Source organism: Cygnus atratus, chromosome 20 (assembly GCF_013377495.2).
Source record: "Cygnus atratus isolate AKBS03 ecotype Queensland, Australia chromosome 20, CAtr_DNAZoo_HiC_assembly, whole genome shotgun sequence".
Lineage (NCBI taxonomy): Eukaryota > Metazoa > Chordata > Aves > Anseriformes > Anatidae > Cygnus > Cygnus atratus.
The window spans coordinates 5,233,092-5,252,571 of record NC_066381.1 but is presented as its reverse complement, the minus strand read 5'-3'; the positions used below and the strand labels follow the sequence as shown (position 1 = coordinate 5,252,571).

Here is a 19,480-nt window from a genome sequence, read left to right as displayed (position 1 = left end):
TCCGGGAGCCCCGCTCCTTCTCTGTGCCCCAGAGGTGGATTTGCCCCCTAAAGGTCCCCAGCTTGGGGCAGCAGGGGGTTAGAGAGCAGCTCCTCAGCACCACAAGCCACTCACAGCCCCAAAAGAGAGGGGATTGCCCCCTCCCGCCCGCCCCTATACCCACCTGCACTGCAGGTGGAGCGACCTGGGGGCCCCACAAGCCCTATCTTCAGGGCTCAGTGCCACCCAGCCACAGCTTTGTACCCATTTTACAGCCTCAGAGACTCCCACTGAGACACCCCCCCTTGCACACCCACCCTCCCTATGGTGAGAAGCACTGGTACAGACAGCCCCGAGCATGGCTCCATCCCCCTGTGGGGGCTCAGCCCCATGGGGTGCCCAGAAGGGACCAGGAGGCCGATCTTAGCGCAGGTGCAGCATGAGGACCTCTGGGTATGGCACGGGGATGATGCTCAGACCAGTCCCACCGCACCCTCCCCATGCACACCCTGGGGACTGCAGCACTGGGAGCTGGAAATCCAAATCCCAAGGAAAGGGCTTTGCAAAGCTGTAGGGCTGGGGCAGAAATCCCATGGGAAGAGCTGGTCCTGTCAGTGGCTGGGCTCCCAAACCTTCCCATGGGGTTTCCGTGCGACCAGGACACGCAGCGGGTAGCAGCAGAGCCGCCGCGGCCACCCCGTGCTCTGGGCTTTGGCAGCGAGGTGCGGCCCCGAGCCCCGTGCTTTGCACCATGTCAGGGCTCAGCCTGCAAAAAGCCTCAATCCTCTCCCCCAGGCTTCTTTCTGAAAAAGCAAAACGAGCATGAGAGGGGATTTATTCGCATGTGCGCCGTTGGGGTTTCTTTGCCCTGTGCTCTCTTGCAAGTTCTGTGCTGTGAAGCCATGAACAAGAGCCAAGCTCCTCCGCAGAGGGCACGGCGCCAGGAGCTGGGGCTTCACGGCAATAACCACAGGGCACAGCAGCGAGTGGGCACTCCGGGAATCTGCAGCCTCGCAGGGCTCCCTCCCAAAAGATGTTGCAGAGCACCCCAGGACCGAGGTGCTGGTGCAAACAGCAGCTCTGCCAGTGATTTTCTCACACCTTGGGGCTGGAAGAGTCTCTGGGGAGCTCAGGGGGGTTGTGCTGCTCAATGACTCCATCCTTTGCCTGCTGCTGCTCCTTTTGGTGCCATTTTGGGGGAGGCAATGCAGGAATCCCAGCTATTCCCCCGGGCTGGGGAATGCGCGGCGGGCGCCTGGCGTGCCCAGCAAGCAGCCCAGGAGGAGAAAAGGAGCCTTGTGCCACAGAGGGGACAGTGACACGGGTCGGAGTGCACGCTCACCCCCCGGCCCCGCACTCTGCAGGGTGCAGGAGCTGTAAAGAGGGGATGGAGGCACCGACCGAGGTGTCCCGACCTCTGCAAACATCCCCACAGCACCTCCGCCCACGCCTTCCCCTGCAGACAAAACACCGCCCGGTCAATGGGCAGCGCACGTGGGATGCCCGGCATGTCACGGCATGAAGGAAAGCAAACAAGGGGAGCAAACATCACTTGCTTTCTCCTCCGGCAGCTCCTTGGCCAAGAGACAGAGTCAGCACCCCGACAGCACACACCCGACGCCTGCTTGGGGACAAAATGGCCTGGCTGGCGTAGAGCGCAACGGCTGCCTGCAGACAGGGGGGTCCCCTCTCACACTGGGAAAAAGTATTATTAACGCATCACAAGGCGTGGAGGAATCCTCAGTAGCTTGGGCTGAAGCAGGGAGGAGAGGTTCCCTGTTTTCTTCAGCATCCTGAGCTTCACATGGCTGCATTTTGGTGAGAGCAATCCCAAAAGCAGCCTTCCTGCAAGGAACCTTGGGGCAAATTGAGCCGTGCCCACCCCAACCCCAAAGGCACACGTGCGTCTTAATTCATCCCGTTCAGGAAACATGAGATTGGATTTTAAAAAAATATGAAGGCATGGCCTGAAAACAAATGGCAATGCCAGCACTGCAACTCCAGAGGTTCATTTTATTTGCCACCAGGTCTGTGAGCCCTGGGGATGGCTGCGAGCGACGCTGCGTTACTGCCGCCCAGCCCAAACCAAAACGCCGCGGCCCCGTCTCTTTGGCAACACTGGAAAATCCCCTGAGATTTCAAGCTGTGTGCGCGCCCCGCATCTGCACAGGAAGGGTTCATTCACAAATATCACAGAAAACAAACCGAAATGCTCCAAAATGTCAAATCAGAGGACGTTCCACAGCGCTCAGCCCTGTCCTGGCCAGGGACAGGGATGCTGGCGTTTGCTCGCACGGAGGTCGAGCCCTGGGGACCCCACGTTCCCCGTGGACTCTCGGGGACAATGCCCGTCCCGGTGGCAGTGGTGGGTGCAGCATTCGAGGTTTGTAAAAGGAACGAGGACTGTGTGGCCAGGCCGTCCTCGTGAGCCTGTGTGCATGGACACATCCGTCTGTCCTGCTCGCTGTCTCTTGCAGAGCTCAGCCTGGGCCCATGGTTATGTCCAAATGTCTCTCTTCTTGTTTTAATGGGAAAACATTCTAAGTCACTCATTTAAAAACACCCGAGCCCTACAGCACCCATCGGCAAGGCACTTCTCTGCCTGATCGCAGGAAAACAACAAATAAAGTAGCAACAAACAAGTCCTGGCTTGAAAGAAAGGCATAAAACAATCCTGAAAGTTATCAGAAACGTGTACGATTGCAGTCTCCATGTTTTCTTGTGGGCTTTTTCTTTTTTTTTAAAGAAATGCCTCCTCCCCAACATCACAGCCCACCTGGCGAGGTCGGACCTGCTGGGCTGGAGGCTGCCTCGTCCCAGCCACATCCTCGCTGCTCGGGGACACTGCTTCGGGACCCCGAGAGCTGTCCTGAGACAGCAGGGTCCACGCTGAGGACCGAGATGGGGCTCAGCCCCCGTTTCGTCCCAGCACGCTCAGGAATGATGCTCGGCAGCGGCGGCAGGGCTCAGAAGAGGACCTGCCCGCCGTTGGCGTCCCAGCAGCCCATCCACGGCAGCTGCGTGGCCCACTTGCCTGTGGCCACCACCCGCAGCTTGGCCTGGTCGAACCGCCAGTACTGCTCATCCCGAAAGAAGTAGACGGAGCCGTCGCGGTGCGTCAGGGCCCCCGTCGTGCCGGGGGGGACGCCGTCCCAGTCCCGCAGGCTGCGGGGGTAGTAGGGCTCCACGGCAAGGGTCTCCTCGCTCGCCACGAAGTACTTGGCGCCCTTGAAGAGCACCAGGCGCCGGAGCCGCTGGAAGTAGAGGGCCGTGTCGGGGTGCCGCGGGAGGCCGCGGGCGCTGCACTTCTGCGGGAAGCCTGACGCCAGGGTGGAGCCTTGGTAGCGCCAGCATCGGCCGCCTGGGAAGAGATGGGAGAGGGGTCAGAGCACAAAACGTGGTGAGGTGGCCACCAGGAGGGCTGATCCTTCTGCTCCCCTTCACAATCGGCCACGGGGCAGCCTTACGGCCCAGAGGTGCCACCCAGCCCACCGGTGACCCGATGGCACCACCATGGGCACGTCCCCATTAGGCTTCCCCATGGACCTGGCTGGGAAGAAGCAGCCCCTGGAGCACAAAGCTCCAGTGGCTGTGGTAGGAAATGGGGGTCTCGGGGCTGAAGTTGCCCGTGCTGCGCTGCTGCTCTCGTGCTGGAAGGAGGGACGGGGATGAAGGGTTTTGTCCAAGGGCTGGGGAGAGGCTTTCCCCACCCTGCTTGTGCCACATGCACAAGTTTCCCAACTGAGGCAAGGTTGCTCAGGGGAGTTAAAGGGGCAGCTGGGAACAGAGCATGGCCACCACGCTGTCCCCAAGCCCAGGTGCAAACCTCCCTCCTGCTCCTGCACAGCAGGACAGACAGACCCGCATCCCTCTTGGGCTGGGACAGCCAAACCCCCGCTGCAGCCGGAGGGACTGAGACCAGCCCCGGCGCCGCCCTCCCCACCCCAGCGCGGCCATCCCCGCGGAGCCGAGGCACCGCTCTGCCCCAGACAAAAGCCCCTTTCTGCTCACAGGCCGTGCCGGGTCAGGCCCCGCGGAGGGGGGCTTTTGGCTCTCCCCCAGCCGGAGCAACAAAGCCCCCTTTCTGACGGGCTGGAGAGTGGTTTCCATGAAAAGTTCGGGCTGACCTCGGTGTCCCGGCTGCCTGGGCTGACCTTCCTCTGCCCTGCCAGCTGTGCCACCGGCAGCTTGCAGATGGCAGCAAGGCACCGGGCACGGGGCATGAATCATGGGCACCACAACGCGGTGCTCGTCCAGCTGCCAGCAGCTGCGCATCTCCAGAGAGCATTTTCTCCCCAAAATGCATCTGCTTTGATTTTTAAACCTGTGCAAATGCTGCTCTCCAGAGGGGGGAAACTGAGGCACAGGGTGGCACTGCAGGCTGTGGGTGATGCGTGGTTAACCTGCGACTAGCACAGCACCCAGGAGCCGGCACCCTCAGCACCCAGTGACACCCAGCACCTCGGCACCACACCAGGCTGGGGGTGCAGGGGCAGAACTGGACAGACAGAGCGGCGCAGGATGGACAGACGCCTGCCGCAGCCCGTGCCTCACTGACCTTTGAAGAAGTAGAAGCTGCGGCTGAGCGGGGAGCAGGCGCAGGCGTCGATGCCGGCGGGGAGGCCGGGCCAGCGCGCGTGCAGCGGCTGGGGCTGGCTGGCATTGCCGCTGGCCGACACCACCCAGAAGTGGCCGCCCTTGAAGATGTACAGGCTGTGGTCCGCGTCTGCTGGGCAGAGGGGGCCGTGAGGGCGAGAAGCATGGTGCCAACATCCCAAATTCAGCCGCAGCCCACTGCCCATCGCGCACCACATCGCCTCTCGTCACCGCCACCGCATCCAGCCCTGCGGTGTTTTGGGGACGCCCACATAGGGCTGAGGACTGGACAAACCCTCCCGTCCCACCTCATGGGCTCATCAGTGCAGGGAGAGGTCACTGGAGTGGTGTGGGGGTTTTGGGAGAGGGCTCACAAACACCCACCGGCGGTCACGGCGTCGAAGAAGGAGTGGCAGTAATAGGTGCTGGCGCCCTGCCGCTGCCGGTCCCCGCCGTACAGGTCCCCGCTCCAGTCCTGGAAGTGAGTGAAGACCCTTCCCGGCAGCTGGATGGCCGAGCCCCTGGAGGGCTTCCCTGGGATGGAGCAGGGTGAGTTGTGGAGCAGGGCATGGAAGCGGGTTGCTCGCAAGGCTGGCGAGCCATCAGAGGGCACCAGGTTCTCCGCGTCACACGGCCTGGTTCCTATCACCCTCAGTAATGGTGGCAAAGACCCCTTGGTGCCCCAAAAAATCACACACCGGCTTTTCCCTGGAGCAGCCGGTACCCATCCTGCCCTCCTTGCTGCAGCCGTGAAGGGACAGGACCCATCCCCACCACACACCGTGCACGGAGTCCTCACCCCCTGCACAGACCTGCTGCCATCCTGCTCCTCCCTCTCCACCCCGAGGAACATCCCCAGGAGCAACCGACGTGTCAGGGAAGCGATGCTCACCGTACAAGTTCTGGATGGCCAAGATGTCATCCCAGCTGAGGACGAAGTCCTTGCTGAGCTTCTTGTAGTAGGGGGACATGAGGGCGCTCCGGGCGGGGGAGTGCTCCAGCCCCAGCGTGTGGCCGACCTCGTGCGCCACCACCACGAAGAGGTTGCGCCCCTTGCCGCTGCGCAGGGACCAGCGCTCAGCACTGTCGAAGTGGGCTTCTCCGCGGCGGGGGAAGAAGGCGTGGGCCAGGGCACCTCCTGGGGACGGGATGGACGTCAGGGGGCCGTGGGGGCAGCACGCAGCCCCTGGTGTGAGCCCAGGGCGGTGGGGGGACACGAGCGCTTAAACAGGCATCGATTTTGGCCCAGCGGGAGGCTTCCCGAAGGAAACCCAGCTTCCCGTGGCTATTTCATGCCCCCACGAAACCCAAACCAGTTGTGCCTGGAGGATGGGGTCAGGGCAGGGAGGGCTCCTTGGAGGCCACCAGCGTGAGCCCACCGCGAGCATCCCAACCTGGGAGCTCCTGAGCTGCGGGGCTGGGACTCAGGACCCTCCATCACCTTCGCTCACGCTGCTGGGCACCAGGATGTGTCCTTAGTAAGAGTGGGGGAACAAACCTGGCCTCCCCCCCAGCCCCAGGAAGAGCCCCCGTTGTAAAAGAGAAGCTTACGAGGAGGGAGCGACCAGCACCTGGCCCATCGAAGGCGTTGCTGAGCCCGTCGTTGTGGTCCCCGTGGAAGAAGGTGAGGCGGATGTCGGCCGGGCCGTCCCGCGCTTCCCAAAAGACCAGCGAGGAGACGTTGCTCCAGAGCTCGAAGGCGGCCCTGACGGCCAGGCGCACCTCGTGCTGCGGCAGGTACGGCGGCCAGTTCACCACCCGGTACGTCAGGTGCCGCTTGTGCCACTTGCTGCCTGCGGGACGGGACGGGCTCAGCGCCACGGGGGCGGCTCCTTGCCCTCCCACCCCAGCCGCGCAAGGAGAGCAAATCCAGCCCCTGCCCAGCTCCATGCCCAGAAGAGGAAGCCCAGGGACGGGCCTTCAGGGAGGCAAAGCAAAGGCACCTCTTAAAACAGGGGCCCAAGGAGAAAAGGATGGGGCGGATGCTGAAACCCAGGGGGAAATGAGGTGTCCGTGTACAGGGCTGGAGGCTCACCAGCCCCAAATCTCCCTGGACAGCAGCAGCTCTTCCCTGCTTCCCCGAGCTGCCTCCCTGAATCCCAGATCCCAGCCTGTGCTTTTTTTTTTTTTTTTTTTTTTTTTTTTTTAGGGAAATCTCTTTTCTTTTCCCCCTGCACATGTCATTTTAACACTGCGGGTATGGAGCTGAGGCAAGGGAAAGCAGGCCAGCTCTCTAGCGGACGGTGCTGTATTTTCCCCATTCCTAAAGGCACCTTGACCACTCCATTTCCTGCAGAAAACTTTGCCTGAATCCCACCCGGGGATACCCCCGTGGGGACAAACCTTTGCTCACCATCTGTTTTCAGAGGACCGTTTTCCCTGCACTGAGGCTCCTGCTGCTTGGGGCTTCCCTAATAGAATTTCAGGGGAGACAGAGCCTTGATGCCCCTGGGGGGACGGTGACAATGACAAAGGGAACCTGGCCATGAGATCACTGTAAGTCCCCCCACCATCCTCTGACCATGTATCGGGGCAGAGGCACATTCCTGCAGCTGCCGTGCAGCATCCCAACTCCCCCGGGGGCCCCGGCAGCTGGGCTGAGGGGGCTCACATCTGGCCGGGGGCGTGCAGGAGTGGGAGAGAAGCTGCGGGGCCACTCTGGGAATATGTGGGTGCAAGAGCTGGTGCCGAGGCGTGGGAGCAGTGACGGACCTCCGGCACCTGTGCCTGCTCCAGACGTGCGGGGAAGCCAAAGAACGGGGTTTCACAGCCGTCTGCAGACACCCGAGGGCAGCTCTGGCAGCCCCCCTGCCAGAGTTCCCTTCTGTGGTCCAGGAGAGGACCTGCTTGTTAGAGGCACAGCACCTCCATCCCAAAAGGGACAGGGCTGAGCTTTCTGCTGGGACAGACCCCGCGTGGCAGGGGCCGGACACCTGCCTGGATGGTGGCAGCTCGGAGACAGCACCTGGACATCCTGCCTGCCCGTCCCTCCACGGACAGCCCCCCCCAGACCGGCAGGCAGGGACTTCCCCGGGAAACCCAGCGCCGTCTGGCCAGGGCCCAGCAGCTCCCCGCCAGCTCCGGCGGCTTTCACAGCCCGGCAAGGCGGCCAGAACAAAGCCCTGGCTTTTGCTACGGTACCGGGGTGTCCGAGCCTGGCGGGGTGCTGGACGCATGGCAGCGGTGCCGGTGACCTGGCCGAGGGTCCTGGCGCGGCTGGCAGCGGGCTGGCTAACAAAGCGCTTTGCTGGCTCAGCCGCGGCGGCTTCCTGCCCCAGGTCGGATAAACAGCCAGCTTAGCACAAAGCCACCCGCCTTCCTGCCCGGCGCCGGGCTCCCCGGCCTCCCCTCCGCCCCGCCGGCACAGATGTGGTGCTGCTCCGTGCCTCTTGCCACCCCATCAAGGAGCCTTCTGGGGCAGAGGCTGCTGGCCCCAGTCCTGCTCTGCCTCCTGCCCACTTGCTGTGGTCTCTCTGCCCACAATCGCATCCCTTGTGTCAGGGATTTGGATGGAAAACCAGAGGAATGGGGAGCACCAGGCTGCCTCCCGTGTCCTTCCCCCGGGTCCGTCCCCCAGCACCAGCTGTGCCAGATGCAGAGGCAGCTTGGCACGGCGCTAAGCCCTGCCTTAATCTCACCCTCATTTTTCCCATGTCCCACGCACAGCTGGTCGCAGCCCTCTCGCTCTCTAGGAATCACGCTATTCATCCACAAGAGCTCACGAGAGGCAAGAGGTCCAATCCTGGATAGTCAGGAGCAAGAAAATCCACCGGGAGCAGTCAGACCACGTGTGCCTTTGCTCCATGTCAGTCCTGGTCCTCTACACTGTGCTGCTGGGGTCAGGGTGACCTAGAGGCACCTCAGGAGCCATCAAGCTCTGCCTCCCAGATTGCTGAGCCACGAGTGGAACTTGCTCCCTTTCCCAACACCACCCTCGAGCCAGACGCCCCGAGCCCAGGCCCTGCGGGATGCCGACGCTCACCATGCTGCGCCGAGCGCCGGTGGCGCGGTGCGGCAAGGTGGCCCCAGCTCTCCCCATCGCCCGTGCCGCACCGCGGGCGGCCCATCTGCCGCAGCGTGGGGGCGTCCAGGACCCCGCTGGGCAGGAGGTGGCTCACCCGCTGGAAGTCCCTGCAAAGGAAGGGAGATGTCAGCACCCCATATTTCGAGACAGCAGCGCCCCAGGTTCCGCGCTGGGCTCTGCCCCGCGAGCTTCGCGCCCCGCTGGCAAGAGTACATCTGGGAGATAAGGGAGCCAGGCGTTGCAAATCCCAAACCCTCTGAGCTCTTCCAGCCAGCCAGATCCTCGGCCTTGCTGCAGATATTATTGCAGCGGGGACAGCAGGCCATAAAAGGCAAATAACGCAGCGCCGCGCCGGCTGCCAGCCAGCGGTGCTCCTCCGAAGGACCGCTCATGCGTTAGCATCTGACAGCAGGCGAGCCCCGAGCTGCACAGAGCACCCCCCGGAGCAGCGCTGCATAATGCTGGTGTTAAATAAAAGGCTCCTACCTCAGCGCCGCCGTGAACTCCACGGGGCTGTGCGGGCTGGGGTGTGCTGCTCCCAGGTAGCCGTACTTCTGCAGGAATTGCTGCGGGGAGACAGGGGAGAATCACAGAGTCATTAGGGTTGGAAAACAGCTCCAAGACCATCTGGTCCAACCGTCCCCCTACCACCAATGTCACCCACTGAACCACATCCCCAAGCACCACGTCCAACCTTCCCTTGAACACCCCCAGGGACAGCGACTCCACCACCTCCCTGGGCAGCCCCTCCCAATGCCTGACCGCTCTTTCTGAGAAGAAATGTCTCCTCATTTCCAACCTGAAATTAGAGGAGCAGCTCAGGGCGTGCAAGGGCAGAGGATAAAGATTCAGTGGGAATGAGCGTGGCAAACCCAGGGCTGGGCAGAAATTCCTGGCTGTTGCTTTGTTAGACTTCTGTGATTCCCATGACATGAGCACACATGTGCACGGCAGTGCTCAGACAGCTTTCTGTGCTTTTCACTCATTTTTGACGGCTCTGGGTTTTTTGGCAATGACCTGACGGAGACATAGCAGGGAACATTGCTGCCGTGGATTAAAACCCCCTGCTATGTCATCCACACCAGGGGCTAACGAAGCCACTCGCCCATCTCTAACAACCAGCAGCTCAACACAGTGATTACAATCAGGGCCACACCGATTACAATCAGGGATTTCTGTGGATTTCACCAGGTCACCAGGGCCGGGTCAGGCAGGGTCAAGTCCCGAGGCTGCCCCCGAAAGGCTGCAGCCTCTCCCCGGCGGGGGCAGGATGTGCTGCTGAGCAGCAGACACATGCCGGGCGGGCGCAATGGGCTCTGCCAAACCATTCTTCTCCTTATCGTCCACTGAAATGGACGGAGATTGTCGGTCTGAACTTGCTCCAACACATAAATCGCATTTCAAAGAAAACAAGTGGCTGCCCCCGCTGCCCCCGGCTTTCTGAGGAGTTTAACAGCAATATTCCCAGGAATGCTCCACGCCCGTCTTCCCCATCCCACCGGGGACTTTTGCTGCAGACCAACCCACCTCCCCGCATCCTGTTAGCGCCGGCGTTAGGGGAACGAGGAATGAAAAGGGATGGGGATGAAAAGAGAAAGTGGCTCTGCTGCTTCCTTCATCCCGGCAGCGCGGGGCAGCAGGGCAGCAGGGACTGCAGGGCTGCCTGCTTTTAACGCCTCCTCCCAGCCCGTGCCATGGCAGAGGAGAGGCAGGAGGAAGATGAGTGCTGGGTGCTGCCCATAGGTGCTGGCGCTGGTCCTGGCTTCACCCCGGCAGCCGAGGCGCAGATGTCTCAGGAGCGCTGCCGAGAGCGCTCTGATCAGCGGCGGCGTTACACCAGGCGGGGCTTGGGGCTCAGCGGTGCCTGGAGGGGCAGAGACGTCTGCTCCTCTCGCTGGGGCTGGGTTTTTACAGCATTCCCCTCCAGAGTTAGCAAACCACCAGCTACACCCATGGATGCACGGTGATAACCCCGAACAGTCCCACCACTGCTGACAACTGAGGGCTACGGAGCAGGAGGAAAGTCCTGGGTCTCAAAAGCCCACCGTGGTGTAAGCCTCTCCTCCCACAGCTCTTCTTTCCCTCAGCATCTGAACCATAACAAGTCCGAGCTGTCTCCTCTCCCGTAACCTAACACAATCCCATCCTTGAAGCATGAAAATGGTTTTTCCCCACCATGATCTCATGAAAACCCATCTGGACAAGTCAGGGTGCGTGGCAGTAGCGCAGCACAGCAGCTGTGCTGTAACGGCACCGAACTGCTCGCATGCTGCTCACTGCTGTTACCATCCCCATTTCCTTGAGCTGAGAAAGTCAGCCCAAAGCGGGCTGTTCTCCTGCAGTTTCGGGACCGTTTCATGCTCAGGTTCTTGCGCACCGTCATTTTACCACATTTTCTTCCACCTAACACCTGGCTCCTGGGATCCAGAGGTGTGCAGACTCGAGATAAGCGGTTACTGTTATCCCCGGGTGATATTAGACCTGGAAAGAGAGCTAAAGGAAAGGGATGCGCTGACCCTGCGCTGCGTAAGGAGGGAATACAGAGTCCCCTGGAGCAGGGACTCCTGGGGGTGACAGAAGAACCGCAGAGCCCCGTGTCACAGTGTCCCCTGCCCAAAGCAGTGCTAAAAGCCCCCCCAGCAGAACCTGTGACCCTGGTGCTGAGCCAGCAGCCGCGATGCTCAGCCCCGGCAAAACCCGCTCCCTCCTGCCCCGACGGAGAACGGCTCTTTTCCATACAATGGGAGAAGAAAAACAGCAGGAAGCCAAGGGCTGCGCATTCCCGTGAAATATGCCCGGCTCCCCCTCCGCACGCGGGGAGGGAAACGAGAAGAGGAAAGGTCTGGCTGCCCGGGAGGCAGCGGAGCCTTGGGTCTGCAGGAGATGGAGGGGCCCTTCCCGGCCCGCGGCTCGCCACGGGAGATGCTTACAGCCCTGGAAATGGGCTCTGCCGAGGGCTGCAGCCAAGGAAACACCTTGCCCTCGACCGCAGGCACCCCAGGTGGAAGCCGGCCAACAGCACACACAAGCGGACCTCCCTCCTCGGAACTGGGATAACAACAGCTCAGAGACAGCAGGCTCCCGTCCCGCCCCCCCTCCGGACACATTTCTGGCCTGTTTCCACCGCTTAAGTACCAGAAACGCACGGACAAGCCTCTCCCCCTGCCTGGCAGGCAGCTTATGTTGCCTGCGGTCCCTTCTGCTGCACCTGGACACAAAACCCCTCTTTCCCCTCCATTCCCCTGAGTACAGACCGGTGTCCGAAGCGGATGGCTAACATTTTGTGCTGTGCTTTCAGAGGACGCTGGCCGCGTGGCGAAGCCAACAGCATCCCTGTGAGGTATGCTGCGATCCCAGCCCAGGCTGAGCATCCCCAGCTCCATCCCGTGGCGTTTCACCACCAGGCATCACCATGAAGCTCTCCCTCGGTTCCCTCCCTGCAGACACGATGGGGCCCGGCCCCAGGAAGCTGCTGGCACGAGCAGGTTTTGGCAGGAGCGCCCGCAGGTCGCTGCCTGCCGGGATGCTGCAGCGCTGGAAAACCTTCATCTCTCGCCGCTCTCTCACGCCGCATTCCTGTCTGCGTTCGCAGCCCCTTAGGCAGAGTCCTCGCGTCTCTTTTGTTTAAGCGTGGATGTATAAATTATTATACACGCATACGTACAGAGACACACAAGAAGGGAAATTAGCAAACACAGAGCTTGGCTTGCCTTCCATAGAAAGGGTGGAAGGCAGCGACCACACCAGCTAACCCCGTACATCGACGAGGGGCTGATGAAACCCTGTTGCTGTCGTGCTCCTTGCTGTGCCTGATCCGGCCCCAAAGGCTTCTCTTCTCCCACCCACACCCCTAAAACCTGCCTTAGCAGGGAATTATCTACTTGCCCCTGAAGATGTGGAGCTGGGGAATACCGTGTCTGGTGGGCTTTACGCTCCCTTACTCTTCCTTCACACTTGCTCTCCTCGAGCGGTGCAGCAGGGGTGCACCAAACACCCAGGTGTTTGGGCTGCTGAGCACCGAGCATGCTCACCGGGGCAGCAGGGATGCTGCGGGATGGCAGTACGAAATATTGCATTGCTTAAGAGAAAACAAGAGCCTGGGGCTGAAATGCACCGCGGCACAGAAGCTGACGGAAAATGACCCAAAGCGCTCAGGGAAGTTTTTTCAAGGGTGAATAGCAGAGGGCTGACAAACCAGTTTGATCACGCAGACCGGTTGTGCTCTCATGTCTGAGGGAACAACGAGAGAGAAGGGAAAGAAGACATTTGGTCTTTGCCATCACCAAGGTGGAAACAGGGAGCAGGAGTGCAGCATGCTCACACTGCACCATGCCGCAAGGGCAGCGTCAGGAGAACTCCTCTGCTCCTCTGTTTGTACCGCTAAAGGTAGAAACACGCCGAGGCCGAACGGGGACCACCCTGGGGTGAAGGTTTTTCTCCCCCTTATGTCAATCAGAAGGAAAATGTTTGGTGCCCCTTTCGGCCAGCATCCCACCTCTGCACCCACGCCATGGAAAAGCTTGTCCGGACACCAGGACACCAACACAGAAAGTGAGCCCCACGTTTGCCGAGGTGGAGGGGAGAGCCCAGGGCGGTGCCACTGCAGCACTGAGAGGGGAAGGAGGCAGGATAAAAAAAAATCAAAATAAAAACCAGAAAGGAGAACATCCCAGTCACTTCTCACTCCCCATTTCCATTCCCCACTTTTCTCAAACTTCACACCGATTTTTCCTCCGGCCACCACAGACCTGTACCTTCAAACACGATCGCTGCAGGGACTTCATCACCCTTGGCACCAAAAGCACAGGGATACACGCTTCACTCTGTGCTGGGATATCCCGCACGTGCCGTGTCTTTTAAAGAAGCCCTCTGGCATGGGCGCAGCTCGGGCACTGCCGTGTACCTGCTGCTTCCCTGAGCACATCCCCGCAATCCTCCTGCATGAGCCAGGTCTGCCAAGCTACGTGCTATCCTGCACCGGACCTCCTCCTATCTGCAGTCTGCACATAACAAGATGGTTTAATATAAATGTGCTTCAAATTAAATATCCAAGCCATTTTTTTTTAAGCTGCCGTCGTAACAAATGCAATGAAAACAAGGGCACAAGCCAGGAACTTAACTCAACTGGACATTTTCTCAGACATTCGCATCTAAGTTTACACAACCCATTGCTGCTAGCACGGGCTATTTTAAAAGCAATAAAAGAGAGAGAAACAACTTTAGAAGCAAAGTCTGATGTTACGCGAGAATTTCGGCTTCCACTGACAAGCCGGCTGAACAGCTCCGTTTATTTGGACAAGCTTTCTTACCCCAGCCTCCAGGCATTTATTTACCCGGCGTGTTCATGCTGGAGGCACATCGCATCGCTGCGGGGCACGAAGGTACCGGGGCAGCTCCCCGAACCCCCCCCACAAGCTCCCGCAGGCCGCGGGTGAGGGTCTGTCAGCCCCAGCCTCGCCACGCTCGCTCTCCCCTATAAGCTGTGGGGTTTTTGGAGCTGGTTTCGCTACCTTCAGGCTGAGCTTTGCCTGATTCGGGGCGTGCATGCAGCGGGTGAAGCCCACAGGGACCCGTGAGCCAGCACCCCAAGGCTGGGCCCCCCACACCTCAGGGACACCACGAGGGATGCGAGCACCCCCAAGGTCCCCACCAGCACTCGCCTTCCCCACCCAGCATCCACCCGTGCCAAAACAGCCGACCCCAGGCAGGAGAAGCCCCCGGCCGCAGCTCCACCATCCGCCCCCAGCCACAGCCCGGAGCCCCCCCGGGACCCCCCCCCAGCCGCCGCCGTCGCCGCCGCCACCCTACCTCCGCCTGCCGCCGCCGGCTGCCGCCCGCCGCCGCCCTCACGGCCGCCAGCAGCCCCAGCGCCAGCGCTGCCCTCAGCACCGCGGCCATGCCCGTGGCCGTGCTCCTGCTCCTGCCCATGCCCGTGGCTGTGGCCGTGCCGCCGCCACCGCCTCTCCCCCGGTGCCGGTCCCGGCTCCGCTTCTCCACGGCCCGGCCCCGGGGGCGGCCCCGGCCCGCCCCGCCCGCAGGGCTGGGCTCCTCCGCACCCCCGCCTACCTCCCCGGGGTCCCCCCGCCACCGTCCCCTGAGTTCCCCCCGTGTCTCCTTCACCCCTCCCGTGATCACCGGAGCCGCGGGGCCCGAAGAGAGACCCCCTGGCGCCCCCCTCACGCCTCAGGGTGTGGGGCTGAGGGGGCGGCCGGGCCCCGGAGCACAAGGCTGAGGGGGGCAATCTGTCACCACCTCAATTTTATAAATCAGGGGTCGTGCTTGGCTGGGGGGCACCGGGGGGCTCTAATGGCACCTCTAAGGCACTGGCTCTGCGCCCCCCTCGCAGCGATGCCCCTTTTTTCCCTTCACACCCCACGGCTTGGCTCCCCTTTGGTCAGGGCAGGGGGCGGCTGTGCCAGCGGGACCTGCTCCTATAGGGGTCTCCAGCCCCGTCGCCACGCTGTGCCACAGGGTGTAGGGCCGGGAGAGCTGCCCCAGGGGCTCACCCCACACCCAGCTCTCTCCACCACCCCCCCAAGGTCAGATCCTTCTCCTCGGCCTCCCCGGTGCAGAACAGGACACACACTGGTGCCACCAATGCTGGCCAAAGCAACCCTGCGGCCTCAAGCTGCACGAAATGGCGGCCGGGCCCTAGCACCCGACCTGGGCACAGCCCGAGGAGCCGCGGGCTCTGCTCCTCTCGTCTGCATTCCCCCACAGCCACCCGTCTTTAGGGATTCTCCGCTGGAGCCCGGCCGTTCCCAGCGACGACAAGTTAACAGCTCTGTTTACTCCCTGCAGTATTTTGTTTGACTATTTTGTTTTAATATGACTAAAGCGAAAGGATGTTTTGATTGTGCTCTGGATCAGAAAAAAAATAATAGGATGTGACTTATATCTGCTTTTGTTTTCATGCCAGCTTCAACCACACACCTATTTTAAAGCTCCCGGGCCTCTTCCTCTTCTTTTGAAGCATGCCAAGCCCCGGAGCTCCAGCAGCATCTGCGGAGTGCAGCTTGAGGAGAGCTGCAGGGATCCCGCAGCACGCTGCCTCTCACCAGGGCTAGGAGCAGAACAGGGGAGGCTTTTCAGGACTTGAGGTTTCAAGAAGGGGATCAGTGTCACAGGGCGAAATACGGGGTGAAATAAGGAAGCAGGGCAGGGAGAGGCTGGCAGTAAGGCAGGGCTGGCAGACAGGGAGGGCAGCAGCGCGATAAGGAGCGGGGAGCCGCTCGCGCAGGTCAGAGCCGCGCTTCCTTTCAAAACAAGAGCTGCTCTGTCTGCAAACGCATCCGTGTTTGGTTCGTCTCTAGGAAGCAACCGATCCATCTGCTGTTCCCCTTAAGAATATGGGCGACGAGAAAGTGCCTGGCTTAGGCCCAGCAGCAGCAGGAAGCTCCATCCCTGCTCGGTGCAAGGCAGGGAAGGGGCTGGGGGGCACCTGCACCCCACCTCTCCGACCTGGTGCTCCGTGACGCTGCCGCCTTGCTCTGTACCCAATGTGGCACCCAGATGGGGAAGAATTCGGCCCTGGGGCGCTGGGTGCCGAGTCGCAGGTCTCAGCAGGTCCTGGCGCACAGCACGGAGATGTTTATCCAGCTGTGCTCAGCAGAGAGGCATCGGGAATGGAAAAGCTGTCTGCCTTGTGGAAAGGTGCACAGTTTTCGGCATCTGGTGAAAGCTCAGAAGTGGGCTGGAAGAAAGCTTGAATCCTTATGGCTTCTACTCTAAAACTGAAACTCCAGAAGTAAAGCCTGGATTTAAGCCTTTGCAAACAGCTGTCCGAGTTTTACTAAAAAAGCTTGCAGAGGACCATGACCAATAGATCCAAACAAGCTCTGGTTGCCTAAACAGTCCGGATTTCTTGGGTCTCTACACATACGGCCATCTTTGTGTTTAACACAAAAGATCTCAGTGCAGTCAGCTACTTCGGTTACAAACCCCCTTCCCAAGCTCCTCAATTACCAGCAGCACATTAACGGCCGAGGGGCTCCTTTGTGGTGCTGAGCCGAGCCCAGGCATCGTCACTGGCTGCTGGCGGAGGTGAGTGCTGGAGCAGCTCAGAAACGGGCGTTACGAAATAGCACCACGCCGATGTGAAATTTCTGGGTAGCTTCACTGTTTACCGTAACTGATAAGCAAATAGCAACAGCATTACTCCCCTCTGGCAGTTTCTACGGGGGATGGATGTGAAGCACAAGAGCTGCCGGTTAAAACTTCCAGTGCTTTGCTCTAAGCGCGCGTTCATGTTGCTCCCTTTCACCCGCTTCAGCTGCCTCCACTGCAGAGCGGTCGTTGCTCAGACATCTGCTGCTCAGATGGCTGCTGGATGCCACTTCGGGGATGTTAGGAGCAAATCCTGCTGCTGTGGGGTGCTCAGCCCTGTGGCATGAAAAGGTGGGACCAGATGGGCATGGCCACAGAAGCAGCAGCACCCCTAACCTGCGAGAGGCACAGTGCTTTACAAAGCCCCAAGCCTGCCACAAGGGCAAAGCTCTTCTGCTTGGATAGTTTTCCTGGGTGCTTCATCTGCACGCAGTAAGTTCTCGCAAGTCTAAGGACTTCCCGTGCCTTTAACGTGCAAGATACTGAGCGTGCCTAGTCCCATACCCTGTCTTCAAGACAAGTCAGGAGCAGATGCTTATCAGAGGGAAAAGAAAAAAAAAAAGGAAAATGCAGAATCCGTACATGCTTTCCTTGGCTTTACCCACTGTGTGTGGAGCTACCAGGAAACTGGTGGGGTGAAGGGGGGCCGCATCCAGACCTGCAGCTGGCACTGCTGCTCGGCACAACCCTTCCGTGCTCGGGAACACCAGCTGCCGTCCTACAAACACACCTGCACGGGTCGGGCTTCCTTTGCTGCGAGCAATTTGACTGAATGCCACCAGCTCTTTGCCCAGAGGACTGCTGCAACCACGTGCATCTCTTTGGGATCAGTGCGTCACCTGTGTTCCAGCAGACACCATCACGTCAGAAAATTATGTGAAAAGCAGGCTCTTCTCAGCCCTTTTGCAAAAGCAATTCCTCCAGCAGCATTAGCAACACCATCTACCGTGGACAACGTCACACAAGCTCTTTGCTACCCTGGAAATCCGAACTTTCATTTCTAGATCAGGCAAAGCAGTGACGCCCGCTACTCTCCAGGCCCGTGGAGTTTGAGCAGCTCACAAAGTCGCGTTACTTCTCAGGGCGAGGTGGGTTTGGCCATACAGAGACAGCTCTGAATGTATTTGGCTCTCTCTGAAATTGTTTAGCTATTTTTGTTGCATTTCAGCTCTGTAATGATCATATGCTTCTTCTACATTGGCATCCTCCCGCTACGCTTTTCTCTATAAAGTCATTGTTGAGCTTGGCAAGTGCAAGATGTGTTTTTTATAAATAAACCACCAGCATTCCATACAGTACTGATTTCCAAAACTAAAACCTCGCTGCTAAAAAAAAATATTGGAGGCTAGATCATAAAAGAGATGGAGGAAGCAGCGCAGAGCTTTTCCCAGCTCAGCCCAAGCCCATTTGCTCTGCACGGACAGTCTCTGTTTTTTAGACAAGCAACTACTGGAGAGAAATTCTAAGTAGAATTTGTGAGATTTGCCTTTTTTCAATTCAGCTGTTGGTCTGCTAAAAACAGAAAGTTACGCATTTGCGGACACCTTCCTCACCTGTTTAAAGGAAAAAAAATAGACAGCAACTCTAGCACCTACAAAACTCTAAAGCCTTTCGATGGTGAGCACTGACCATTAATAGAGGACTTTATTTGCATAGCATCACAGAGCGATCTGCTTCACCAGAACAGATGTTACCATGTCAGGAAGAGCCAGGATTCATTCAACCCTCGAGATGCTAGCTACTGATTTATTTTTTTTTCTTTTAAGCTTTTTACTTTTCTTTTAACCTCATTAAAGCTTACTCTGCTGAACTTAAGGTAGTTGCTGAGAAAAACTGCAGGGCTAAAGGACTTTGCAGAAATGGCTGGAGGGCAATGACATGGTTAAACCATCATCTGGGTTTGTGTCTCTTACAGTATCTTCCCAGGCCTCTCCAAATTAATTTAACTCTCTCTACACCAAAAGCAACTGAAAACCATACGTGCCAGCACACTAGAATCACCCTTTCCCTGTCTGACTTGCAAGTTTTCTGTAAGACAAAACAGCTGGTGAAGAAGATATTTTCACGGTCTTAAAAAGCATGCAAGAACACAGGTTGTCTTGCCCCAGTACGGAAAAGATCCTAAACAAACACCATTCAGCATCACTGCCAGGCTGGGAAAGCTGTGAAGGTGGTGACAGCTCCAGCAGTCCCAGGGCTTACTTGAATACTGCTCTACTTAGTAATCCAGCCGGGTAGTGGCTGTTTAAAGGCCTAAGTGCTCTTAGCTGGGGAAGAAAGCAAGCTGAGAGGCTGAGAAGGTCCTAGGAGACAGAACTGTTGCCCCCAGTATTAAAAGCAGCAGCTTTTCCAACCACCATCACTTTCCCCAGAGGGAAGAAGGTGACAGCCATAATGTCACCAGGACACAGGTGTCTTAAAACTCCACTGTATTAAGAGGAACCAGCTGGCCGGAGTTTGTGACGAATGCCTTTTCTGACCAGACCCCTGCTTTCCAGGATAAGCCTTAAAAAGGCACAGCACGGTTATTATGGTTACAGCCAGGGGTAATGGCTGATTGGAGCTGTTACCATGACCATGAATGTACCCCCAAGCTGGGGAGCTGGATTACAGACGTTAACACAAGCTATTTTTCTTAATTTCTTTGTAAGCTTTGAAAAACGTGGTCGGGGGGGCATGGAAATTGTGCAGCCGTATGCCCAATTATCTAGATTATAACTACACACCCTGAGAACTTGCATTTGTAGTATTTTGCGCGCAGGAATTTTGCACGAC

General features: G+C 59.0%; 1 protein-coding gene across 1 annotated transcript; it reads right to left on the bottom strand.

The window, feature by feature from the left end:
• Positions 1 to 2,111: 2,111 nt before the first annotated feature.
• Positions 2,112 to 14,497, bottom strand: MMP28 (matrix metallopeptidase 28). The gene is made up of 8 exons (XM_035559064.2): positions 14,408 to 14,497; positions 9,086 to 9,165; positions 8,558 to 8,706; positions 6,147 to 6,368; positions 5,468 to 5,713; positions 4,960 to 5,109; positions 4,538 to 4,705; positions 2,112 to 3,340 (listed from the first exon to the last, which is right to left on the bottom strand). The coding sequence occupies exons 1-8, from the start codon at positions 14,495 to 14,497 to the stop codon at positions 2,946 to 2,948; spliced, it is 1,500 nt and encodes a 499-aa protein (XP_035414957.1). The 3' UTR covers positions 2,112 to 2,945.
• Positions 14,498 to 19,480: the final 4,983 nt, after the last annotated feature.